General features: G+C 40.0%; 1 protein-coding gene across 3 annotated transcripts; it reads right to left on the minus strand.

Annotated features, from left to right (window-relative positions):
- Positions 1-752: 752 nt before the first annotated feature.
- Positions 753-27,924, minus strand: si:ch211-278j3.3 (E3 ubiquitin-protein ligase RNF19A). 3 transcript variants are annotated; one of them, XM_046060911.1, is made up of 10 exons: positions 27,708-27,924; positions 18,441-19,044; positions 17,070-17,554; positions 13,197-13,402; positions 12,873-13,014; positions 9,502-9,664; positions 8,813-8,927; positions 4,628-4,759; positions 3,109-3,379; positions 753-2,496 (listed from the first exon to the last, which is right to left on the minus strand). In XM_046060911.1, exons 2-10 carry the CDS (start codon positions 18,591-18,593, stop codon positions 2,217-2,219), a joined length of 1,947 nt encoding a protein of 648 aa, XP_045916867.1. In that variant the 5' UTR covers positions 18,594-19,044; positions 27,708-27,924; the 3' UTR covers positions 753-2,216. The 3 variants fall into 3 exon arrangements, with proteins under 3 accessions (XP_045916867.1, XP_045916868.1, XP_045916866.1); XM_046060912.1 differs by having other exon boundaries at positions 3,109-3,358; positions 12,873-13,020; XM_046060910.1 differs by having other exon boundaries at positions 12,873-13,020; positions 27,708-27,923.
- Positions 27,925-27,978: the final 54 nt, after the last annotated feature.

The following is a 27,978-nucleotide window of genomic DNA, read 5'->3' on the forward strand; positions in this document are numbered from 1 at the left end:
TTTTACATACAAAATTTTGAATGCATGATTTATACTTGTAACAGCTGGTGTTGCTGCTTTTCTTCCTTCCCTGTACACAAATAACAAACTAACGGCATCATTTGGAACAAATGCTTCGTTTTCTTTTTTGTATGTTGGCGCCCTCTATTGATGATGACCAGTTATTACAGCTTCTTCATTCACTGCACACACTGTATAAGCATAGTCGTATTTGTGGATATCAGTCCTACTACCAGTAGCCATTTGATTTTTAATAACATAAACTAAAGATTTTTTTAAATCCTCAATTAAAAATAAAATAATATGGGGTTCCTGGTGACCTATTAGTCTAAGACAGTGATTCCCTACATGAGGATCAGGACACCCACAAGGGCTGTATTTATCTTTTTAGACTTTCCTCTAATCTTTTCTTTTTTGCTTTTGAAATACTGGATCATTTTACTTCAGAAAAATAATCAAATAACACAGGTGAAAAACCCTTTTTAGACTTGACTTGCAGCCTGTTACAAGAAGACACTTGAGAGGTCACAAGCCAGGGTTAGGAAGACGATTACCATAACCTGCAATATCCCCAGTTCACTTTTGACTTGAGACCCTTTTTTGCATTCACCCAAAGTTTCCTCTCTGTAGGCAAAATGCCACAAAAACAATTTTTCAACATGCGTGCCATATTAGGAAACAGAGAACTCTCCAACTCCACTTGAACTTTCACTGAAGAAAAATCCACTTGAGATACAGATACAAAACATGCATTTTGTTTTTGTCCTTCATGGTGAAATCTTTATTCAGTTTCTCTCCACAACCCAGCACAGGTTATCATGTCATGTCCGAGTTCATCTCTCACAAGTATTTCACACTCAGGAAGCTAAGCAGAGCATGTATAGTTACGTATTTCTCATAAATCATCTAGAAGGGGTTATTAGAGTTTAGCCTGAGGTGGCATGCTGCTGTTGTCATTTTGGTGCTCTGTGATCATTTGAGAGGGTCTTTAGTTTATATTTAATGCTCTCAGCAGTGCACACTACTGCAACTACGCTGACAGCTGCGCATGTGGGCATACGTGTGTGCGCATGTGTGAATCTGCTTGTGTGTGGTTATGTGTTATCCTGGATACACAGCAAGTAGTAGAATCATGCAGCTACATTATAATTTAAGACTCTTCATTGAGAGATTGCACTGTTGCTGCCATGTTTTTGTCACTAATGCACGTAAGTATCTGCATTAGGATTAGCATTTTTACAAACTAAAGCAGTGTCTCCCTCCCCATTTTAAAAAGAAACAGCCTCTTGAAGGCTAAAGCTGCACTAAAACAATGCAAAAATGAGATTGCCCCCTGTCTTGCTTCCATGGAAGACTGTGGATTTAAGATTAATAGTAATAATTAATGGTATTTTAACCCTACCAGTCAATCCAATCACTGCCATAATGTCACAGAGCACCTTTTACTCCAATAGAGAACAACAGGTACAGGCTTCAACAGTTTGCAGATGTCATTTTCAACTGAACTTCTTTTACAAAAGAGTAACTGAACAGTGAAGCATGCATTGTCTGTTTAAGGTTGCCCAATTCAGGTGTGTCCACTGCATCGCAAAAGAGATATTCTTTCTTAAGGTAGACAAAAAAATCGCCCCTACTGTCTTGCAACTTGGCTTGGGAAGTATGTAAGTTGTTAGATTTTTAATTCCCTATAAAACAAATCATGCTTGTGGGGTTCTCTTTATTTGTAAAGGGGGGAGGGAGGTGAGGTCACCCAAAGAAGAGAGGGCTTCATGAAACAGATTTATAATGGGGGGGGGGGGGGGGGGTTAGATAGTCTCTGTCAGAAAGGACAACATAGAAAAAAAAAACAGACTGATCTAGTCAGCTTACATGCTCTCAGTCACTTCTGTTTTAGATTCAGTGATGGATGCTATCCCATCTGCTTTACAGTTTATTCCCCTCCAACAGTTATGTCATAGTTTCATGCTATTTGTCCCATACACACACTCACACTCACACTCAGACACACTCATGTTTTTCATTTGCTCTCTCTAAACCCGCGTCTTCCTTAGAGGCTAGAGCTAGAAGGCAACTGGTGGGAGGGGCCTGTCTTAGAAGCAGGAGGAGGCCTTGGACAACGGTTTGAAGTCAATCCAGTGACATCAGCTCATGGATTTGTTTATTTCCATAAAACCTGACTAATCTTCAACTAAGTACAGAGCCTGCATTGGAGGACCTCATACACTGTCTATTTCAAAGACTGGGAAAACTGTCCCTTCGTATCCTTCTGCTTCCCCTCCTGGCTTATCTCTTTCCTCCTGCTCCTCTCCTTCTCCTCCCCCCTCTTGTCTTTCTTCCAGTTCTGAGGCACACAGGTATTCTTGGGACTGGGACTGCGAGTGTCCCAGGGACTCCACAGACAAGCTTCGGCTAGACAGGATGCTACTTAGGCTGGACTGGCGGGCTCCTCTGGGTTGGTTCTCAATTTCCACACGGACTTCAATGTTGGTTCCTTCCCTGTAGAAACACATAAAGACAGCCATATAAACCTGTCAGACAATCAAAATGGTTATGACTTGAGGAAGTTTATGCAAAGAATGCCACAATGAGTCCAAATGTGCTGAATTCTCATGATAGATCAACAGCAAGAGTATATGCTTAAACAAAGGTATTTGGTCCCAAAAACAATTTAAGAACTAGACTAAGAGTCTACAGCTATGCTAGCAGCTCTGAAAGGATGTACTTAGGCACAGCAGTACTTTGAGCTATAAGCTAACATGCCTAAAATGGTGATGCTAACATGCTGATGCTTAACAGGTATAATGTTTACCATGTTGACCATCTTAGTTTAGGGTGTTAGCATGCTAATTAGCACTAAACACAAAATACAGCAGAGGCTGGTGGGAATGTCATTCAATTTGCAGGTGTTTGGTAGTAAACCAAATTTTTTAGCTGATGGTAGTCCTAGATATAAAGTTAAGGGATCAGCAAAGTTATTACATCTCATAAATGAGGGGAACATATGAGTGCCAAATTGTGGCAACAAGTGGCTGATTGACCAAAACCTTTGCTTCTAAACTTAAAGAGAGTGGTAGACCAGGAAAGAGGAGAGACAGGGGGACCAGTTACCTCAAAGGAAGCGCTTGTGTGTCATCAAGCTTGCTGTCAGGCACCGTAACCACCTCGCAGTCTGATTGGCTCTCCTGCTGGGTGTATCCGTGTTGTTTTGTGGCTTCATCCAATTCCTCATAGCTATCTAGCTCCGGGGGCGTGGTGCTTGTACTGGGGAGTACGCCCACTTCCTGTACACTGACTCTGACTTCCTGTACGCTGGTGTCGCTGAGCGATGAGTTGTTCTGACCCGGCCAGTGGTCACTGACTACATGAGAGAATAGAAGATCTATAAGAGAAGTTGAAACTTCATCAGATGAAGCCACGCTTTGGAGCAACAATTACAATGCACCAACTACTTATGTAAGGAGCCCTTTAACTACATTTATAAAAGATATAGCGCCATAATTTGGGATATACACCTATTCACTTTCATATCTTGTTTAAGGGGCGTTGTTCAGTGCGTAAAATAATAACACTTTAATATTATACCTACCATAAAGGGTGGAATTGCGTCTCTCCTTGAGCAATAGTCTTTTAAACTGGCTATTGAAACTTAAACTTTGTTGCAATATCGCAGACATCTGGAGCAAGTAGTGGACTGCTGAGTGTGTGTGTGTGTGTGTGTTCTCGTGTGTGTGAGAGAGGGAAATATTGAATTACGTAAAAAGCAATGATTTCTCTCTCTCTCTCTCTCTCTCTCTCTCTCTCTCTCTCTCTTTCTCTCTTTCTCTCTTTCTCTCTCTCTCTCTCATTATTTATTTATTTATCTCCGCCGGTATCAGATCTATATCAGATTGCATTTTAATACCAGGTGTAAATGGGGCATTAGACCCCCACGAAGCTTAGATTATAACTCAAGCCCTGTTTGTCGCGGAGTGATACGGATCTGTGCAAAGGAATTCGACGTCATACCCGTTTTATACGCTCATTATATCACTGCTATGAACCAATCAGATTGCTTGATTTGAGAAAACCGTTTTATAGTTATTATTTGAAACTAGATCCTGGAGATGAATCGCTTAACTTAGCATCAGGACTGGAAAAGGGGGAAACAGCTACTCTGGTTCTCTGCAAAGTTCAAAAATATATCTACCAGCACCTCTAAAGCTTACTGATAGATGCACTGTATCTTGTTTGTTTGAACCATACACAAACAGTAAAAATGACATTCTTAAGTCTTGTTGTCACTGCCAGGCAACCATTAGAGACTACAGGAATTTATTGCGCCCTGCTGCTGCTCACCAATAAATAGTTCCAGCATTTAAGTCCCCATAAAACCATTGTCATTTTAATTTATTTATGTTAGCTTTGGAGGAGCTGTTAGAGGCAGATTTGTGATCATTGGACATAACCACGCTAGCTGGCTCCTTCTGCTTCCAGTCTTTATGCTAAGCTAAGCTAATCGCCTCCTGGCTCCATCCCCATGGTTGATGCCGAAAAATGAGACCTTCTTGCTGAGATCTTACTCTCAGTAAGAAGGTGAATAAGCATATTTCTAAAGATGTCACACTATTCCTTTAAATTCTGTACTCACAGCTTGCTAAGTCCTCCAGTTGGATTTTGTGTGTTTCAGGGGGATCACTCTGTGGTCTACACCAACCATTCCTACAGAGTGACATGGGCACGACCCCATAGACATAAGTCAGCATTAGCGGCACACCCACACCTGCAGGAACACAGAAGGGTATGAGAAATCAATTCATAATATATTTCTCACAATCATTTTTATAGAGTCTGTGCTAAAATATATTTAAATAACATCCAAAAGGTTAAGACTCAATTTGAGATTGTAGTTCAATAAAGTTGGGCGGTTGTGAAGTAAGATTGTTAATAAATGGTGAAAATCAAATGAGCAGAGGAGAATATATCCTGGCTTTTAGTCTCTAGTATGGGTCAGGCTCCAAAGATGCTGTCTTCTAGCCCAAACCAAGAAATGAAACTTAAATAAAGGAGCAGTGTGTAGGATTTAGTGGCATCGAGAGCTGAGGTTGCAGATTGCAACCACCTCAATACACCTCACATTCCCCTTCCGAAGCATTTAGGTGAACCTGCAACTGCCACGAAACTTGGGGAAAACGCGAAAGGTCCTCTCTAGAGCCAGTGTTAGTGTTTGTTTGTACGTTCTGAGCTACTAAAGAAACATGGTGTGTAACATGGCAGACTCTGTGGATAAAAAGGGCTCATTTGAAGGTATCAAACACACAACAATTTTCAATTATTTTCAATTATTTTCAGGTGATAACACACTATTGAAGACATACTTATAATTTTATTAAATTCCATTTCTGCCATATCCTGCCAATAGATCCCCCTAAATCTTTCACACTGGCCATGTAATACTTTTCTCACACTTGACAAGGCTCTTCCACAGAAGATATTACACAGCAGATAGTAGTGCTATTTAGTACTAGTAGTAATAATGCTAAATGTGCTTTTATGTTAATAGGTTTTAAGTTTCATCAAGACATGTTAAATTAGTGGAATGCTCCTTTAAACAGTTGGAGTATAATTTTACTGCAATACCCATAACAAGCACAAGGAGGAGGTCCTCCTTTTTCACTGTGGACAGCACAAAGAATAAAGCTGCTCAAACACACTGATCTATAAAACTTTACTTCATATTTATGTCATTTTGTTGTTCCAAAAATTGGTGGGACTGAAAGCTTATGTTTTATATCTTCTTTCATGAACCTTTTTCATTGCTTTTAAGTCCATTCTCTTAATAGTTGACAAATCAATCTAGCATTATTCATCCATGTAATGTTTTTATTTTTAATCTACTGAATACCTGTTTTTATACTGCTTGTTCGTTGCTGTTATTTCATTCCTTTGATTTTGTGCTTTGTGAGCTTCATATTTTTATCTAATTCATTGAAAGTTTGTGTTAAACCTCTATGATTTATGTTCACTGTGGTGCTGCTATGTATGCCCTCCTGTAAATGATTTTTTTTTTTTTTATCTCAGTGAGGCCACTTCCTGGTTAATTAAATATATATCAAGTAAATATACTTTTATTATGTTGAGAGGTGGGAAAACAGCTCTGCAGTGGACACTTGAAAAGTTAAGTTTGGTTTAGTTTTTATTATTTGTCTTCTCGGTTTTATTTTCTGATTTTGAAGTCATCAACTCATAATTTTGACAAAACAAAAAATAATAGATGTGTTCAATATGATGGATCACCTGTGTTAATATTAAGTCAAAATATAAATAAAGCAGTGCATAACTACTCTAGCAAAGTCAATTTTATTTCACAAGTTCGATTCGTCCCCACTCTCCTTCATAACCTTCAAAAAAATACTTTCAACAAGCCCCCAAAGTCGATGAGCAGCACCCTCCCTGCGCTGTCTGATTATGCAACCTGTGATTGAGATAGGAATTTGGGGACACAAAGCAGAGTGCCGACCAAACAAAGGGACATCATTAACACAGCGGGAACACTGGGACGCTATTGACTCAGCAACAGGGTGAAACCAGGGCAAGAGGATGAGCCTGCCAACCAAACAATTTGCAGGAAGAGAGGAGTGAACGCGAGAGGCTGTGTGTCTGTGTGAGTGAAAAAGAGAGAAACAACAAGACTGGGAGCTTTGACTGAAAAATGAGAAACTAACTAGCAATTGTAGCTTGGTGAGAGCACAAAGCAGAAGACATCTGATAAAACATATGGTAGAGAGAAAGGGAAGGCAAAGTGACAACAGAAATGCAACTGACGGGTTGTAGAGAGGGATGCAAGCAGGGTGGGGACACAGGGGTAGGAGGTGAGGGTGAAGAGTGCAGTGCTGATAAATGTGCTTGAGTGTGTGTGTGCTAAGGGAGGGCCCATCAGTGTGCGGTACGGTGATGGTTGTGACACTGCAGAGGGAAGCTGAGAGGCTGCGAAATCCTTAAGGATTTCTCTCACAGTTGTGAATGTTTCCTAAAGTAGGAAGCGCCATGAGTCATCAAAATGGTACTTTGCACTATATGTGTGTGTGGTAGCCTAATGAAATCAGCTGGTATGCCTGCATACATTGCATTCTCATGATTCATTAAAGGAATAGTTTGACATTTAGGGAATCCGCTCATTCACTTTCTTACCAAAAATATTGCTACCACTTTCATGTCTGTTCAGTAAATATGAAGCTCCTGGCAGCATGGTTAGCTTAGCTTACTACGAAGACTAGAAAGAAAGAGGGGGAAACAGCTAGCCTGACTCTGTCAAAAGGTAAAAAAAATTCACCTGCCAGTACCTCTAAAGCTCACTGATTAAAATGTTCTATCTTGTTTGTTTAATCTGTACAAACACAAAAGTGCAAAAATGTCACGTTGTGGTTTTACAAAGATAAAAAAAAGGTCATTAACACAGGGCTCTCAAGTTTTATCAAAAGTTTGGAGTGAGATAACATGTGTTAAAGGATGAGCCACTCAAATATTTGCAGCAGTGGCCCCTCGGCCCCAGCCAATTCACTCAAGTTTTTAGTAGAAGTTAGATTTTACCTGTTGTTCATAACTGACCCGAAAAAATAGAAAGTATGACAATAGGTGGATCTGATAAAAGACTATTAATATACAGTATCTGTATGTATGTAGCCTAACTGATGTAGTTCTACTAGCTGGACTTTGTATAAGATTTATATCAAAACATCCTATTTTTAAAACTCTTCATATGTTTTGTGTGTAAAAAAAATATATTTTTATTATTTTTAAAGTAACTAGTAAGTGAAGCTGTCCGATAAAGTAAAAAGTACAATATTTTTCTTTGAGATGTGGTGGAGTAGAAGTAGAAAGTGGCATGAAGAGAAAATACTCAAGTTCAGTACAAATACCTTTTGTACTTAAGTACAGTACTACTTTGTTAATGTCCACCACTGGGCTTAGCTCTGGCTACCTGAAACTAAGGAAAGGACCAGAGATGTTTTTCTATATTTTGGCTCTGGACGGAAAGCTATCATCCAACATGATGGTGAAAATGGCTGGCCTTGGGCCACAGTGCTCTAAGTGGGAGCCCCCAACTCCTGTCATCAAGGCATTAAAATGTGCAACAAACAACTACAACACAAAACACCATTCATAAACTGAAACATGAAGCCTAATCCCACACATAGCTTGGCATACATGCATAGGGCAAGTTCTGTCATCCTACTGTAGGCCTATGTGTACAGCACTGCTGTTCAGTGGGCTCGTTTGCCAAATTTCTTTTTAGTTTAGATACATTTGTATTATATGTATAATATAAGTGTGTATATATATTCATATATATATTTCTTATCTAACTCTTCGGCAACAAGTGTATTTCCCAAAATGTCACACTAATTCTTTAATTGTAGGTTTTGAGTTGTGTGTGTAGCGTGTGAAAAGAAGTGGGGATCTCTCTCTCTTCTTTCTTATTATTTTGGAAGGGATTATCCAAAGCTGGCGGCCAGTGTGCTGGTCAAACCCACATGGATCATCTTTATCTTTCATGGCTTTTTCCTTCACATGAATACTGCCCTAAAACAACAGCTAAATTATAATAATGTAAGGAAATATTTAAATTGGCATATTTAGCATATGAGGTACTTTGGTATCTGACCTAAACCTCTGTGTTTCAGGATATTGTGATAATTTCAACTACTTTCATTAAAAAAAATCTATTTCTATAACTAATTCCCTACTAATTTTACATAACAACCCCATTTTACAGTGTAATTACTCTTCTCAGTGTGCAGGACATAAGTTTGTCATGTTGTTGTTTGTTCCTTACCCACAGTGACAGCTGCTATGACCGGCGACACAAACACTGACATCATCACCCCACTTGCCACAGTCAAGTAGTGCTTACTTCCTGAGATATTGTTTTTCTTACAGCGACCATGGACCTGGAAGGTAATAAATAAAACATAAATTAGATAATGGAAATTGAATCTGTTCCTTGATGTTGTTGTTGTTGTTCTCCTTCTCTGCAACAACTTATTCCTGTCACTTATTCATGTCCACTAATACATGCATCCCAGCATGCATGAGGGGAAACAAAAAAAACCTGTGAGACCTGCACAAGCTATCACAGACCTCTAACACAAAGACAGACAGACAAATATATTCACACTTAATGAATATTAAGTGCACACTTAAGTTGACCCTAGGTGTGCCATTAGTTTCCAATTCCCCTGACCTGCATGGTTTCCATGATGACATGTTCAAGCTGATTTTACATCTTTTAATTACATGCAAAATTACATTCCTGGGGGAAGGTGTCGGTTGATTCAGTACAATTTTCAATTCAAATTAATTTGTTTACTGTTTAAACATTTTAGAGTGCTACATGAGAGCACTTTTTGGCTGTGTGCTGTCTTTGCTGACAAGAGCGCAAACTCAACCAGTCTCTCAAAAAGTAAGTAAATCTAATAAAACCAGTTATTTGACGTGACACAGGATTTACTTGCTGTTGTTTACCTTGCGGCCCATGTAGATTGGTATGCCCACAATGATCACTGGGATGGCGATACCTGCTATCAGGGAGATGACCACCGGTGCCCCGAGCAACATGCCCACCTGCCACAGAACCTTGCGGGTTTGAGACCATGGCTTCTTTCCCCAGAATGTGCATCCTGAGGGACTGAGAGGGGGACACAATGGTACATAATAAAACATAATAGCATTTTTAGCCACATGAGCGCTGTCCCAGTATGGGTGACAATGTCCTTCTGTAAGTCGGTTTTTCCACCTCTTTGGTCCAGACTGAAATAAATAAATATCACAAAGTGATATTTTGTACAGACACTCATGGTCCCCTGGGGATAAATCCTACTGACTTTGGTGATCTACTGATATTCCCTCTAGGGCCATCATCAGGAAGAATTTTTTGGCTTGACAAGGAATGGGTGGATTACTGTGAAATGTGCTACAGATAAGTCCCTAGAGGATGAATTCTCAAGACCTTGGTGATCCCCCTGACTTCTCATCTAGTGCCATCGTCAGGCCAAAATTTTAATTTGCCCAATACTTTGTATTAGGACAAAATATATATAGCAAGGTACAGGGTAACATGTACTGCTACGTTTGGGTCACTTGCAAACTGAAAGAAAGAAAGAGAATGACCTCTGTCTCTCTCTAGCAAAAGTCCACATGGATACATGGATCCATATGGATACATGATGACAGCTGGTAGGAAGACTGGCAGAGCCGTTGCTTAGACAAGCAAGGCCAGGAGATGGTTTCTCTCTCTCAGATCTAGGGAGAGAGACAGACTGGCACCTGTTTAGATTGTATTACATGTGAGCTGCTAATTACAACTTATCACTTTGCTGTTGCCATACTCCTCCACCGAGCTTCAATAAGTACTTAGGCTAAAGACATCCCGGGCTTCCTGAAACCTTCCTCATCACTTTGGAGTTGACTAGCTCACATTCATTTCCATCACACTAATGAAACTACTACATGAACCTGAACCTGATAAATTTCCCCTGCTAAACGTTAGCATTTAGCTCAAAGCACTGCTGTGCCTAAGAACAGTCTCATAGAACCGCTAGCCTGGCTACAGACTCCTAGTCTCTTTATCACCTCATTATAGGTTTTCTCCAAACTTCATTCTTGAAATATATACAAATGGTATGTGTACACCCACATAGACACACTCATAATAATCCCCTCCATTGCAGTGATCACAAAAGCATCATCATCCTGCAGGTCGTGCACCTTTCATGCAGCCTCATCCGACACTGACACAAACAAAAAAACATTTTGAAAGATTATTTTGTAAGAAATAAGAAACGTGAAATAAATAGGAACAGACAACGACATGAGAACATAAACTGTCTAACTGCCATCACCACATCATTACTGAAACTGAATGACCTTATCTGCATTTCTCATTTTAGCTTTACCCTCTCTCCCTCAGTCACAGTCATTTGCAGCTACCATTCACATACTCATTTATCTTACATGCTGCTGTTAGATAAATGGAGAAGCCAAGTTATTTAAGTCTGTTTATGAGGAGTAACTTCTCTGTCTTTAGATACGATGTTATGTACAATAAATGTTGCCTTAAAGTGCTTCTTCAATCTAGTATCAGCCTTTGGTGTTGGTGTAATTCTGCCAAGGAGAGCGGTAAAACACCAACAAACGCTGTTTGGTTTTAATGAAGCAGTAATTAACTTGTAGGAGCAGCAATGACAATATAAGCAACACAATTGCACCTTAGGGCTATGCTATTTCTCAAAGCATGCATTTGTAATGCAGCAGCAAATGTCACTTCAGGGTTTTAAACGCCTAAATGGGGGAATTATGGTGAGATACACAGGTTGTGCTCTGTTGCTCTTAACTGGCAGACTTGCAATGAGAAGCTAAAAGCTTTGCCCTTCTGCAATATGTTCACTGTAGTTTGTAGTGTGAAAGACAGACAAGGATAAGGGGAGAGAAAAGGGGAAGATGCCGGGGAGTGGGGGGGTATAAAAAGACAATGCGGCTCATGTAGACAAAAACTCTCTTTCTTATGGGATTAGAAGAGTCTCGTAAGTAATAACAAACAAATCTCAAGACATGTAAGTCGTTAAACACAATGCACAAATAAATATAGAGTGGTTTATATCTGTAACCTGGGATCTGTGTCTATGCCTTTAATTTACAATTCGTATATATCAACATTTGTCAGTCAACTTACCATTTTTCAGTGGAAATATATTTGTGAATCTCTGCGTTTGTTACACAAATAAAATGTCACATTAAATTCACAAATAAATGCAGAGCTATTTCTCTCTGAATCTGGATCTGTCTAGACTTGAATTTAGATCCAGATCCACAAATACACATTTATTTGTGCACTTTGTTTTACGGGTTACTTATCTTGACATTTGTTTGTGAATACTTATGAGACTGTTTTCATCCCATAATTTCTCATTTGACACATGCATCAACACATATGCATGCATCACGTAAGGGGAACCAAGACATGAAAATGATCAATACATGAAAAATTACCCTGTCATTCACTGTAATTATAAAGCGGCCCTTGGCCAGGATAAAAATTAAACTGTTACTTCAAATTTCACTAATCAGCTTCTAGCTTAGTTGCTTGGGTTACATATTCTGCTGTATAGAAATATGGAGGCAGATAGAGCTGATTAATTGATGACAAGTCAGCAGTGACTCCCTTCCAGAAGTGGGAAAATCAATGGAAGCTCAGACGAACGGATTAAAGCAACTCAGCCTCTCAACAATGACATACTGTCTGTGCCTTGCTGACTGGCCCCATTTTTATCTCTGACTTTAAAACGTACAGATGGAATAGAGGTGTGAACACAGGTGTACTCATTTTAGTGAAGCTACTTATTTGTAAGTATTTGTCCTTTAGGAAGAATTGAAGAAACTGTTCATCTTACATGTGCCAAGGTTATACTTGGTGCCACCAAGCATTTCCTCACATTAGCTGCTCTTTTTCTTGAGTTTTTTGTAATATTTTCACTGTATAGGTCCCAAACACCAAGATGTTTGATTATAGGGATGCAACTAACTGCAATTATTCCGTCTGTTATGTTTCTGATCTTCAAATAGCTTCTTTTGACCAACTAACAGCCCCAAACTGAAATACATTCAATTTAAAATCAACAGAAACAGCGTCACATTTAAGAAGATGAAACCAGTTAATGTTGAGCATTTTTGCTTGATAAATGACTTCATCGATTATTATATTTGGTGCTGATTAATTGTCAATCGACTAACCATTTCATTGCCTGTTTTCAAGCTAAATAAAATGGCATCGGTTAGTTAGGTGTGGGCATTTGGTTTGGTATGTTCATGTGTTCATGAGCTGAGTGTGACCGGAGTACCTGAGGTAGTGCACGTCGGTGATCTCCTGCATACACAGCCAGCAGAACTGACAGGCGCACACAGTGCAGTTCATACGGTTACAGCTGCCATCGTTGGTCTTCATGATGTAGGCACCACAGCGAGGGCACGCTTTGATCTCCTCTGCATCTTCAGCAACAAATTAAATGTGTAAGGGTCGGCCACACGTTCTGCAATATTTATTTAACACTATGTAAAATTCGAAAGGGATCCAGGAAAAACCAATCTGAAAAATCCACTGATTTCTGGCACCAAAGGTCTGGAATAAAGACAAAAAAGAAGGTAACAGTGGCTGCTGGTCTCACCTCCTCCAGGTTCTTCATTGAAGACGTACAACGTGGAGGCGTCGTTGCCACCCGAGGTGTGGCGGGCTCGCTGACGCCGGGCCTGGTCACACGTCTGGTTGGGATGCCACAGCTGCCGACAGTGGTAGCAGAACTCTGTGTCACATCCCTCACGGCCACAGCTCAACTTGGGACATTCTGCACAGCCGTAAGCTATCACTGCATAGCTGAGAAGAGAGAGAAACTGCAGATAAAAATTGCAGAATTGACATCGTTAATATATTAATTGATCCCTGAAGGGGAATATTTTGTTGTTAGGGATTGTTACTAAAGGACACTTTAGAAAGCATCACTGAGGTATAAGTCCAGGTGCTCTCCCTCCTCACTCTTCCACCCTGTTGCCATAACATGTTCAGCTGGGACTCACAGTGGCTGCAGTGTCAGTTTTGGTTGGCTGAAAAGCTCCAGTAAGCCTCTCATCTATTCCTCGATCTCCTGGTATTGTTCACCTGCTCAGCCCATTGAAGCACACTGAATTGTTCACTGTCGTCTTTGCTCACAACGGTACATTTGTTGGTTGTGCACCACAAAGAATCCCAATTCAAAGAGAGATAAAACTACCTGTTGGGCTGCTGTCCAGAGTTCAACACCTGAACCAGAAACGATTCCATCCTTTGATCTTGAGCATTCGTTATGATGATAACAAGGAGCTTGATGCCTGTGCACCTAATCTCGCTCCTCAGAGAGGACATTAACATACATTGAATGTTCAATAGATCAGGTGATGAATGATCAAATAAAGGTGAACAGCGATTTGAAGTATATGAAAAGCCCCTCAAGGCTTTTTCCTAGGTAGATAAATCAACAGGCCAAAGGCCACAAATACATAGGTTGATAATTAGACGGCTGCCTGGATCCCACTTTGGTGTCAGACAAGATTTAAAATGTGTCAGACACCCAATTCAAATACTTTTGGCTGAACGACAAAGCTAGCGTGGTCCTGCTCATGCATACAAACATTTCCAGGTATCAGTGAAAATATTTATCACACCAGCAATAATTTGATTATTTAGATCAACACCTTTCCACACTTTGTCATGCAAAGATGTTTAGAGGCTCTGACAAAACATACAGCAACAGCAGCAGCAGCGCCACAGGCTGCAGACGTCATAGAAATTAATCAGATTTTACTTGACAGGCAGCACTGCACTTTTATTTCAAGCCCTTGTAATAGATCATAGTTCACAGAAAACAAAACACAAACCAATGCATGAATTAAGCAGATGATAATGAGCCTTCAAAAGAGAGCACTCAAATGTTTTAATCACCAGACATCACCAGACCCCTAGACACCGTACAAAGCCCAGAATAGAAGCTGGGCCCAGAAAAGAGTCCTCTATGTCAGATGGTGCTGAGACTAACTGAGTCTGAGACTTCTGTTTATGTACACGTTAATTTTTATTTCACACTTGCTTTGGCAATGTAAACGTCTGTTTCCTATGCCAATTAAAGCCCCATTGAATTGAATCGAAGATAGATCAAAGTTTTACCAAAGCCCAGTCTGAAATGGTTTTCCACAAAAAACGTTCAAGTTAAACACAATCTACTCATTCTTCCTCATTGAAAAATCCCGAATCTATGATCAAAAGTTAAACTGCTATCACAAGACGTCTCCTATGTCAAGTCCATTCTCAGCGTATACTGTATGTACTAGGGGTGTCAAGCTTCCCCATAACATTTGTGTAAGTTGCTTATTGGAGCATGATTGGCTTCCAGACTAGTTGTTGAATTAAAAGTGAGCTCCAAGAAACTTTCCCCCTTCAGCTGCAGATGAAGGTGAAAACAACCTTCTACTGTCAAACATTTTTGAGTTAAGGGGGGCTTTCCTGTTTCCTGTGGAGTTTTTGACCACCAGTTGCACCATGGAGCAATGTTTTAATGAGCATGTGCCTATTTTGTTGTTGCCTATAAGTTAGCAGTGCTACAGCAAAAGGTGGGAAAGAAAAAGATTTTTAGCAAATTTAGATATTTCAAACTGACAAAATATCAAAGGCTATGTGGTATAACTGATATACGTTTGACTGAAGTTTAAGTAAAAATGTTGTATATTGTTATTCAGATTAATCTGATTTGCAGGCTACATGGCTAACATCATGTTGCTCTATGCTCAGAAAAAAACACACACACTTTAATATATAAAAACATCCTTCCTCACACATCAAATTAAAGTTATGTTGGAGAAAGGTGCTGCTATTTGACATCAACATAGGCATTGAACAATTTCAGCATGAAATGATTACTGCAGATACTGTCTTTGTGCGCTGAAAGATCCCTCGCAGCGTCTCAGTTGAAACCACCTACAGTACAATCACATATGCAGCAACGACATGACAAATTGTGCACATAAGTGTGTGAATATACACACAGAGCAACACACTGTCGGCATAATCTCCAGCTAAGCTTCTGTCACTAAGACCTCGAGGAATGTCTGTATGTTGGGAACATAGGAATAAGCACAGTTCACATAATGGTCAAGACATCAAAGGCTCATACTGTATATGTATATTTGCGAGCTATTAGCCCTACAAAAACACCACTGAACTCCACTTTTAAATGTTGTTTTATTACGTGAAACGCAATATTCTACAGCTTTGTTGTAGCTACCTTAGAAATCCGATCTCTTGTTTCCCTCTGTTATATTTAATTCACCACAGCATCAGACAGATTGATGTATTGATTTTTGCTCCACTCATTCATCATGACCGGGCTGTGAGCGCTGACAGTCAGGGAGACAGACAGTCTACGGCTGAGTCCTGAACCCTGGTGCACGCGTGCTTTTTGACCACAGATATTCACTGAACACCCACACACGGCATGTACACACTCATACTCACACACTCACATTCTGATTTCCCATCAGTAGCCCTATCCTGTTACCCGTCCATGAACATTAAGGTGATAAAGCAATGGACCAGCATCTGTACGTGCTGTAAACAAAAGCAGAGAAAATGTGTTAACTCAGATCATGTCTTGTGGTTGCATTGCACTGTGGTCTATTGAGGCTGCTGTCGGTGGGAAAAAAAACATATCTCTGTATTTCTCCCTGCATGATTTCTGATGATGTCTTCGAACGACTCTGCAATGAAATAACAGTAGCTGTGCTTTAAACATAATACAGTAAATTGGTCCCAGAAATGTCAGGCGCACCACCAATAACTATTTTAAAGTGTTAATGTAGTAAACTTATTTAAAGGCGAATTCTTCCTTTAACTCCCTATGCAATTTGTATTTGTTGTAACTGTACGTAGTCCCACATTTAGATATATTCTTGAAGAGTCGTAGTTATCAAAAGAAAGAGGCTTGCTTCATCATTCGCAACCGGTCTGTTTGGTTTCAGGATCTGCAAAATGTTTTGGTTGCATCAACATTTTATCAGCCTTGGGATGCGTGTAAAGCTCAAAGTGACTTTCTGTCAGTTCATCTTTTCAAAGCTAAGTCAATCATTCTGACACTGAAAAAACTGCCTCACTCTTGTGTTTACAACATAAAGCCAGTCGTGGTGGTGGGATGACAGGGGTTTGACAAGAGCTGCCATATTGTAAGGTTGAATTAGGGCTTTCCCAGTACAGTGAATTGCAACTGTGTGACACAAGATGTCAGTAAAAAGGTACTTTTTTCTACAAATTTTGACAATTTAGAGAAGCCATTGTTTCCATTATTAAAGTCGTATCCCCTCCCAGATTAAAGTACCTTTATACCTGTCGTATCTGTCTATCTTTTTTTTTTATGCATGACAAATTAACAGTTTTCTAGTGTAATTATATACAGAACTGTTCTAGGGGGAAAAAGTATGTAGGAAAAACTTTTTCCATTATGTGTGGGTCTGATTCTCACCTGCAGTCAGGCGCAGGGCACCAGCGCGTATCTGGATCAGCAGCCAGGAAACGCCTCAACTGGTACTCCTCAAACCGCTCCAGCAGCGCCCGGTCATCCAGGATGGCACGAACATCCAGGGGCGCCAGTGTTTCAGGGCACTGCGGGCACGCGATTCCCACCCGGCTCTCTGATATCTCAATGCGCAGGTACTGGCGGAGGCAGTCAGAGCATGTTCGGTGGGAGCAGGAGGTCAGTCGTGGGAAGTGGCAACGCGGTTGACTGAGCAGGCACAGTGGGCACTCCTCCAGGTGTTCATCCAAGAGCTGCTCCTGGCTGGAAGAGGAGAGGGACAGGACACCGGTGGAGCCGCTGCTGGCCCCGCCCACGCACTCAGCTGCGGCAGCACCGTCCTCGCCTCCCTCAGCCGCTGCTGGCGGACCTCCTCCTTCTCCTCTTTCTCCTCCAGAAACTCTTGATTCTCCAGCTTCTTCTGCTGTGAGGTCCTGTGAATAAATACAGAGGTGCTGATTTACCAAATCCTATCAGGGTGAAACTGTGAGACTAGCGAGGATATTCTGCTGCTGTTCACAAAAAAATGCTTTATTTTAGGAAATTAATCAAAGCAAATGGAAAATCCTAACATATCTAGTGAAAAGCAGTATAGGTGACTGTGTATGTAGGTGGATATTGGTGTACTTTGTTTCTTGGCAACATAATTTCCCAATATTAGCAATTAATTAAATAAACACTCTAATGCATTTGGGCTATAACAGTATGACAGTGGGAGGAAGCAACCCGAAGCTAATACATCCAGAGTTAATGATCTACAGCCTCTCATCGGGTTGTATTTTCTTACAGAACAATTTGTGAGACATTTTGATCTAAAATGTTTAAATCTAACTTCTAAAATAAATACAGTTTTACAGCAGCCCAGAAATATTTTCTGTTTTCGCCTTCTGACTATACTTATGGAGGGATAACGAACTAGTCATGAGCATATACTGTACATTAGCACTTAAAAACATCTCTGTACTATCATGTAAACTCTGTTTTAACATAACTGACCATCAGTTGTTTTTAACAGGTGACAGGTGTCAAGAAACAGGTTTTCCAGAAACCAGAAAATATACAGTACAGTAAGAAAGAATAATTAATACATTTTATAAACATTTATAAATACCCGACACATCAGTACAGTTTCAGACTTTATAAAACTAGAGCTCAAACTGGAACATATAAAAACCACGCTTTTATAAAAACTGCTTAACTTCAATTCACCAAGTCTACCTGAGGCCTAAACAAATCTTGGAGAAATAATACTATGGGATCACTTCCTCGCTTTCACTCACTCCCAGATAACAGTGACCGCACTGGAAGCCTCAGTCTCACCTGCTCGGGATGCTCGCTCGGGGTCAGGGTGATGGCCACCTCCTCTTTGGGCCAGGCCTCCACAGGCCTCTCGGGCCTCGGCTCCGATTTGGGCTTCCTGCTGAAGAAGTTTAGGAAGCTCAGTGGCCCCGTCTGCTGCTTGGGTCTCTTCATGGTCTAGGACTAGAGCGGGAGCAGCAGCTGAGGAGGGCAGGCCAACGACCATGAGCAGGAGGCAAAAGCGTGTGTGTGTGTGTGTGTTTATGTGTGTGAGAGAGAGAGCGTGTGTGTGTGTGTGTTTGAGTTTGTGCGTGGGTGGGTGGGTGAGCACAGCGAGCAGCTCTCACGGCTCAGAGTCTTGGAGCTGGGCAGCTGCTTTGCTGTACGTGGGAGGAAGAGTGGGAGAGATGGAGAGGTAGACGAGGAGGAGGAGGTAATCCCTGCCCAAGGGGAGCATCACTTATTTGGAGCCTTTCCGAGGCCTGGTCATGTGATTTACTTTGTCTGTCTTCGGACTTCTTTCTCTCCTCCTCTTCCTCCTCCGCTGCAGTTTCCTCAGTCTGAGCTAGTCCTGAGGTGGCTGACTGTCCATTATCGTTTCAGGCCTCCTCTTCAGCCCCTTACCCTGGAAACAAAGATCACAAACAGTGAATCAGAAATGGTATGTGGATTCAACAAGTCCCTACATGAAAAGTGGAGCTACTAAATGCACCAGATACTAGGCAATAATTCAATATACTGTAATTATCAAGTGGAATGGCATTGTTTGTATTGTTTTATAGTTGCACAGTTTTTTTGTCCAAATGATTCCAAGAAAAATGTAAATTTGATATTCAAATTTGTTATTGAAGCTTTTGTTTAAAGGGATAGTAAGTGATTTTAATCCAGTGCACTTTTTATTAAATTCAGCGAGTATTTCCCTAATGGTTAGCTAGCTCTCTGTTTTGTGTGTGCTCTGAAAAAAACTTGTTTTCCTACACAGCCCTGGCTCTGAAAATAGAAAACAAAACGAAAGCAGCGTGGACCTTGCTACACAACACTGTTTCAGCCAATCAGTAACAGTTAGTTCTTGTGCACAGCAGTGATGGGGGGTGGGGGGCAGTGGGAGAGAGAGTTCTATACACCAAACGTGCTGGAGGCACTGTGAAGAAGGGGATATGGCTGAGAAAAAGTAAAAAAGAAAAAGGTCTGCAGAGTTTAAACTAGCCTACCACAACAGCATGACAGCAATGCTTCAGCATCTGAGCAGAGAGCATCCAGTTTATGCATCAAGTCCACGGAGCGGACACACAGCAAGGTAACGGTAATGTTAACTTTAGCATTTAAAGTAAATCATGATTGCTAGTTGAGATGAAGCAAAGGTTAGGCACAATTCTTAGTTGTAAATGTATAACAATATACATATAATATTGTTCCCCGAATGGTTACTCCGTGGATTGTAACGTTACAGTGAATTATATGCCTGATCCCAGTCTCGGGGACTGCCAAAGTATATCTTATCCAATTACCTGATGAATTGATAAAACAATCTGTAGAATACTCGATTACTACAATTATTGATAGCTGCATCCCTAATGACCATGCAAGGCCTTAGGCATTGCAACGCCTGAGAAACCTCAGAGATTTGAAATTTATAGAGCACTGAAAGCAGGGGTGTTTTGGCAGTTGAGATCAAATATCAATCAGTTCTGCAGAATCATTTACTTTCCCTTGAATGTAATGCATTACAGTAGAACCCAATTTATGTGCCATATCTTCAATTTAAAACCATATCTTATATATAATTACACATACATTTTCGAGATGTGTTTCTATATTAGTAAGAATATTTGAGACATTTGGAATTGGATATTAATTTCTTCTTGGGATATTGATGACCCAAAAATATTGACTGACCTTCATAAAGATCATTCATATATAGCAGTAGCAAAGAAATTCACACTTGGGTCACAACTGGTATTATGAAGGGCTGCAAGGTTGTTTTAAGGGATCACAAGCCAAAAGGTTGGGAGCAGATTATCGAAATCATATCATAAATCTTAAAAAAAATATGAACAATGATAACTGCACTCTTGTTCTCTTTTGAACTTTAATTTTCTTGTGAACATTGTTGATGTGGAAAACCCTCTCTGTGAACCCCATGTACAGCGTCAGGGAAAAATGTGATGAATCAATTCTTTAGACGTGGCCACAGAGAGAAAGATCATGGTTCTCTCCCGACATGCAGTCTCCCTCTCCTTAAATACACTCAAGTACAAAGACACAACAGCAAACGGTAAACTGCAAAACAAATGGCAAATCACATGTGTAGTATTAGCATATACTCAATGACTCTTCCTGAGCTAACAAAAGGAAATGCAAATGTATATAGCACGAAGATGTCCTCATACCACCATAGTCTCATCCATTGATCTGTGTTAAAATCTCAACTACAAGCTCGCAGGCGTTTATTGTAGACGAGGACCCTTTGATTGGTAATCACTGTTTAGCCAAAATCACTGTAACCAAGACTTATTTCTATATAAAGTAAAATATAATATATACTATTATATAAGTATATATAATATATATAAGTCCTAAGGATCTGCAACCTAAAATTTATTTCTCAAAACATGAATATAAATGTTAACTATGACAGTTTTCCCTCAGGCTGCTAATTCAGACTCTTGTTATTCAGAATAACAGCAAACAGACAAAAAAACATGGTTCAATCTGTGCTATGGTGTTTCAATGGTCATATTAGTAAAGCGTTAATATTTAATTACTGCAAAACTACTCCACATAAATACAAAATATGTTATGCATTAGGCTAAATAGCATTGCTCGGTCTCTCACATTTACTCAAAACCTGAGCAGACACAATTCCAGGAAAAATCTGACTTTCAATAATATCACATAAATAAATAAAACAACTACAAAAAAAGCTTTGCCATTTTACTCGTGCATTTCTGTTTAAAATCCCCCAAGAGTCACTTGTACAAACTGAAATAACACTTAGGGGTTCGGATCTCCGCAACCCAGCCCGCCCGTCATACAGCCTCAGACGTGAGCAATAAGGTCACAGGCATGAGGCACAAACAACAGATGCATGAGAGAGTTGTAACTGGTTTGACAGAACGGACTGGGGGAGATGGAGGGCGAGGCAGTGATGGACAGCACAGACAACTCATTCTGTTGCCATTAGGCAGCAGCGAGCTTTCGTAATCAGGCGCAAAGAGCGAAGAGAGCATGAGGTGATTCATGCAACCAAAAAGACCAATTAAAATATGTCTCCATACTGACACCACGTCAAATCGGACCATGGAACACGGAAATAAATTATGATTATGTTAAAAGAACTGTTTCCTGTTCTCTAATTCTGTAATAAAAGAAAAAGGCAGATCTATGATCTTTCATCGTGATTCACTTTTTTTTATATCAAAACAACTGCAATGGCCAGAGGCAGGGTATGGCTACAGGAGCTATGTGCTTCATTCTTTTTAACAGGGATACACAAAGATTCTGGATTTATGTAATACTGCAGTGCCTAACCTGCTTTCTTGCATAGATACTGAGAGTTAGAGCCGTATTTATATTCTAGTCCTGTGGATATGTTAAAATCGACATGAATAACAGGCTCTTCTTGCAGCAGCACATCGTTATATATGGTAATTTCAGAGTAAAGAGAAGACATTCTTTGCCCCTTGAAAAGTTGGCACCATAAACGGGTGATTACTGTTGATATTTTAGATGCAAGATATGTTTTTCCACTGCAGCTCTGCTGGAAGTACTGTATCTCTGTATTTAGCTGAGATACAAGTTGGCCAAAACAAATCAAAATAAAAAAGGCTACTGAAATGCAAGGCACATGCAAGTTTCTGTCTAAAGTTAATGTATTTTATGCTGGAATTATAAGCAAAATTTAAAGATCCTCTTAGAAAGGCTCTTCTAGGAAATCTCTTTAAAAATGTACAAACCAAATAATATAAATAAGTTAAGAGATGAAACATTAAAAGGCCAGATAACATACAAATATCATCAGAGGTGAAACAAAGACTCCTAATTAATGAGAACTAAAATAACACGCAAGTGATTTGCAAAGCCAAAAAAATCTATAAGGTCAATGCTGGCAGTGCAAAGATGACGTGATCAAATTGGTTTCGGTTTTCTTCCAGAAAACTAGAAGAATATAAACTGGACAGATGAGAGTTGTTTGTAAACTTTCTGTTTCATGTAGGTAGACAACACAGAGGATAAAATGACAACAGTATCCACAACTCTTACAAAATGTTTATTGCTCTAAGAAATTAATTTCAGTTGCAAATGCACTTTTAGCTGTCCTTCAATAAAGTCCTTTTAATCTCTCTCAACCAAATCTTCACTTGTAAAAATGCAGTGCACAATGAGCTTCAGGATTTTGGTGTTGTTTTTCCCGCTTAAAGGTACCTTCACCAAAACCTGACCGTCAGTTACAAGCATTTGAAGTTCAGTGGCATTTAATAATCTTATTGTTATTCTCCTGCAACTTGTATATTTTGTCAATTCATATAATTTCGTTCCTGATTCCGAATCTGAATTGTCCACTGGCACCCTTTTTATTCTCCCAACATTTAGTAGGTGAAAACTGATCTCCAGTAGTGACAATAATTTCAGACTCAAATCTCTTGTGGAAACCTTTGTTTACAGACATAGAAAAGCAGTGTAGGCATTCTTTGTTGAATAAAGTTATCCCCAGTAACAAAGAACTTAGTGTCCCCAGCAACAATTTGTAAGTAACTGTGTTGTGTTCGAATTACCCAGATGATGAACACATCAATGTGCGGCTGTATATTAATAGAAATGATTTTACACATATGAAGACATCACATTAATAAAGAGCTGAACTTGCATACTATAATAACTATAATGTACAGTGTCTATGGCACACACACTGATACATGGGGGGAACGACACTGGCTCTAGCCAGAGCTTATCTCTCCACACTAAGAAGAAAGGTAGCCATGTACTAGACAACACAATTCACTGTGAGGGAAAGTTTCAGTACAATCAGAACTGACCTTGGGCCGATACAGAGAAATACTTTTCAGTCTAGTTTTGGACAAATTATTGTCCCATGTGTTCTGGCAAGTCAATCTGAGCTGGACAAAACACTTTCAGATACTTGGGCGAACTTAAGTTTTTCTTTTCTTTTTCTCTTCAACATCTTCCAAATCCTCCTTACGGATAGTGTTCTTTCCCTCCAATCACACTGTTCACAATCTGTGCAGAGAATCCTTGCATTGTTATAGATCATCATCATCTTGAATCACTTCATCCATCCATCCATCCAAAACATCAGTCATCACAAACACATGTTTGTGGGCAGAAGGTTTCTTGTTCAGTTTGTCATTGTAGCCACCAAATATTGGGAAAATGTGTATAAAATGATACACAACAGGATATTAGATATATTTCTGTTGGTAATATCCCAAGTAATGGTGCAGCAGCCACACATTTGCTTTGATTTTAAATACTGTTACACAGATTTAGAATAGTTTAGCTTCAATTAAATGTCAGAACAAGCATACGAACAAACTGTATATGTGTGATGTTGACATATGACCTCGGGAAAACTTGCGTTACCCTGGGTTAAATTGTCAGCTGCATTCAATATTTCAAAAGGAAGGAAGAGAAATAAAGAAACGGTCATTTAATTGCTGAACAAAGTCCAACTACAGTGAGATACAATGTTACCAACGTCCTTCACACTCACAAGTCCAAAAACATTGTGGTGTCAATCTCTGGTTATTGATTTAAACCCAAGAATCTTGTGCTAAAAAAAGCATCCAGGCTAATAGCTGAGCTAATAATGAAACATGCTCTTATTTCAAATGTGTGATGTGTTAAACAAACTTTATGACCTCACCTCTCTCTAAATACATTCAACAATGAATGAGGCAAAAAAAAAAAGGGTGAACAGAAGAGTCCTGCGCTCTGTCATCACCCAGAAAGCCGAAGGGACAACATAGTTAACAACACGAGGGATGCACACAGATGCTGCTCGGAAAGACAGAGTACAGATTCAGTTTTCATCTTAATGGTTTTCTTTTCTCTTGAATGTGTGTGTGTGTGTGTGTGTGTGTGTGTGTGTACAGAATACCGTAAAATACTCCTAAGGCCAAAGACACACTTAACGATTTGAACTCCCCTCTTAACACTATAGGATGCTGGCGTTCCCTTGATGTTTCATACTTCACTCACTTTCTAGAGAACTCTTGGTCGCGGACAATGAAAAATCCGGTAACACAGACTGTGCAAGAATTCGAATTCTTAAGGTGTATCAGGGGATTACAGAGAATTAAAGGACCAATATAAAATCTGTCCTAGAACTTTCTTTTTTCTGTGCCACAGCACACTCATTCTGGCTGCAGAAATTCTAACCTAAATATCAGATTTAATGACTTTGAATAACTGTGATGAAACTGTTCATCAAGTTTATGTGTCATGTTTGTGCAGAGGTGTATGAGTAAAACTGCAAATTGAATCTCAACCTGCTGCTTCATGTTTGGGAAACACATAATCCTTCTGAGAGTAAAGTAGCCACACCAGGGTAAAGTAATAATAATAATAATCCTTATTTGTAGAGCACTTTTCAAAAACAAGTTACAAAGTGCTTTAACAAGTGTAAAGAATAATACAAAAAAAAGATAAGAGCATGAAAATTTAATATAAAATTAGTAAAATACAATAAAATAAAAGGGATAAAATAAAGTCAAATAAGATCGGGAAAAGCTCTCCTATAAAAGTATGTTTTAAGAAGGGACTTAAAAGAGTTCACTGACTCAGCCGACCTGATTTCCTCGGGCAGGCTGTTCCAGAGCCTCGGGGCCCTGACAGCAAACGCTCTGTCCCCTTTAGAGGGTAGAAATCAATCACTCAATCAGTCGGGTCCCATTGGAATTAACCTATCAGTGGGCTGATATTTTCAGAAGAAAAATAACCCACTCTAGTCCTGAAAGAGAAATCCTCTGTAGAGTACTGTCTCTGCATTTTTCCAGATAGGGGGTTATAATTTATAACAGACTAATGTGTTATAACACACACTTATTCAGCCAATTTCTTCTTAACTCGGCCACTGAATTTATAATGTTATAATAATTGATAGATGTTGTGGAGTAGATTCCATTATGAAGTCTATCGTTCACAATGAAAGGAACTATAAATCATGCGTGTCCCAGCATTATGAGGGTAGTGGAGAGAAAATGGTCTGCAGTGGGGGATTTCCACCATCTAGCTTGAGAGGACTTTAACAAGATGGTCACCTTGTGACCAGCTCAAGCACCTTTCAACTCAATGACACCTATTGCATGTACTTTTACTGTAGCTATACCAATACACAAGAACAAGAGCCACTCAGTCTTAATTCAAAGCAGCAAACCCTCATTTTTAATTTATCTCCGGGAGGCACAAGAAAACGGATCCCTCGGCCAACAGCATCATCGGACATCGTTACATAATGTACAAAGGCTTTGGCTGTAGTCTTGTTTTCTTACCTACTGACATGATTCAGCATGCTGATTCACACCAATTTCAACTTGACAACAGAAGCGGCACGTACTCATTTCCCCCCAAAAATATAGTACAGGTAGTCAAAAGTTTGTGCGTTAAAGTTTTAAAGGGGCATCCACCTATTTTTACCCATAAATAAAAGTTTAACCCGGATCATGTAGGCAGGGTCATCTCGGCTCAATGTGTGTTACAAACTGGAGGCATGGAGTTCAAAAGGCAGGGGCATTTACCAGGCAGGGAAGGTACAAATAAATGATTATTGGTTGCATTGTGGGAAATGTAGGATCCAGTGTTTTTGCAGTTTGACCCACACTAGGGGCACAAATCCTCAGGATATCTCGGCCTCTGTTGCTCCAATTTTGACCACTCTTTTTCTTTTAATCTGTCCGCTAACTTTATGGAAGTGCAAATCTTACACACTGGAGCACCCCTTTATGATACCCATCTATGATACTGAAGGCACCATTCACAATAAAGCAGTTTGTAAGGATTTTTTTTACCCTAAAGGTAAAGATATATAAGGGGGTGATGAGCTATTACTGTGACATATGACCTGTACAGATGGTTGGCTTTGAATACCATATTAAATCTTCAATCTAACCTCTTTACATTGGCAGACCAAGCCTTTACTGCATTCCTAAAATCTGGACAAAATGTTCGGTAAGTGATATATGCACGTGCAAGTTATTCTTGATATAAAACAGCCTTTCTGGTTTCATAAATAAAAAATATATGGACGCCTGTAGGTTAGAACCAATAGCGTGGCACTATGCCCCTTGATGACAGATGCATCGACAATGACAGATGGGATTATTACACAACCAGCAACTGCCCCAGGCATTCCTACTCCTTTGAAATGCCAAACAGGGAAGAAAGAGGACACCTTTTTTCTGGATTTTGTCCTTTGCATGAACCATCTTATCGCCTCAGCTTTGCGGCGTTTTCGGGGACACTTGTTAAGAAGCTGTTGCTCTGCAGTGACCGAAAAGAAGAAGAAGAAGGTCACTTTTCAGTTTGATGTTGAGTTCTGCCTTCGCGGATGGAAACCTGATGATGCGCCCTATTAAATATCTGTTCACTGGACACAAGCCCACATCAGCAATGCGGGTTTCAGAGGCATGAGAGTGACCTCAGTCTGCCCACACACACTCCTGCACTCCGTGGCATCCCTGATAACAATCTTCTGTCTCTGCACCATGTGGTGCTCAACATTGAGTCTACTGACCTCCGGCAGCCTGTTGGCTACTTTAACCACAATATAAGGGATTAGGTTATACTTAATATCAAATTATAGTAGCCTCTATTGGTGTGAAATGTCATAACAGCACTGTATGTATTTTTAGTGTAGTATTATTACTCACGGATCCGTATGTTTTAACTCTGCAGATTAAATAAGAGAAGTGTTATTTATCCAAATAAAGGGCCGGCCTGTATATTGGGGATACAATTGTGAATTAAAGGTGTTGTAAAAGCGAGCGTATCATAGGTAGTTTTGCATAAGCTCAACATTTATTAAAAATATATATTTTCATACTTCAGTGTTTAATCATTTACAGAGATGTAACCTATGTCCAGGGCATCAGGAGCCAGATGCTATTGCAGGGAGTGGCATGGTGAATAGGCTACGTATTCGCATTCACCTTCACCTCCAGATATCCCTCATAGACACGAGTGATAACGAAAATAAAGCCGTCTGCAAGCGCGTTAGGAAGTCTGCTGATAAAACACACAATTATTTCTATTACGTAAACGGTATCTTACCTCTCTGTGCGGCGCCTTCTCTTTGCAGCGTAGAATCAAGAATTGGCTCCTCCCCCCCGAGGACCAAACAGTAGCACAGAAATCACCCTCGTCTCCTCCTCCCTACTGCTGCACACAAAACATTTTTGACCGTCAGAGTGGCAGAGAGGCTGGGTTATGATGGCCGTGTCCGGTCCGGTAGCAACAGGAGAGAGCCGGGTAGAGGAGATGGCTTGACCCGGTACAGCAGCAGATTGATGGCTGATGGTTTTGCTGTGCGGCGGCCTGAGGG

Source organism: Micropterus dolomieu, linkage group LG10 (genome assembly GCF_021292245.1).
Source record: "Micropterus dolomieu isolate WLL.071019.BEF.003 ecotype Adirondacks linkage group LG10, ASM2129224v1, whole genome shotgun sequence".
NCBI classification, from domain to species: domain Eukaryota; kingdom Metazoa; phylum Chordata; class Actinopteri; order Centrarchiformes; family Centrarchidae; genus Micropterus; species Micropterus dolomieu.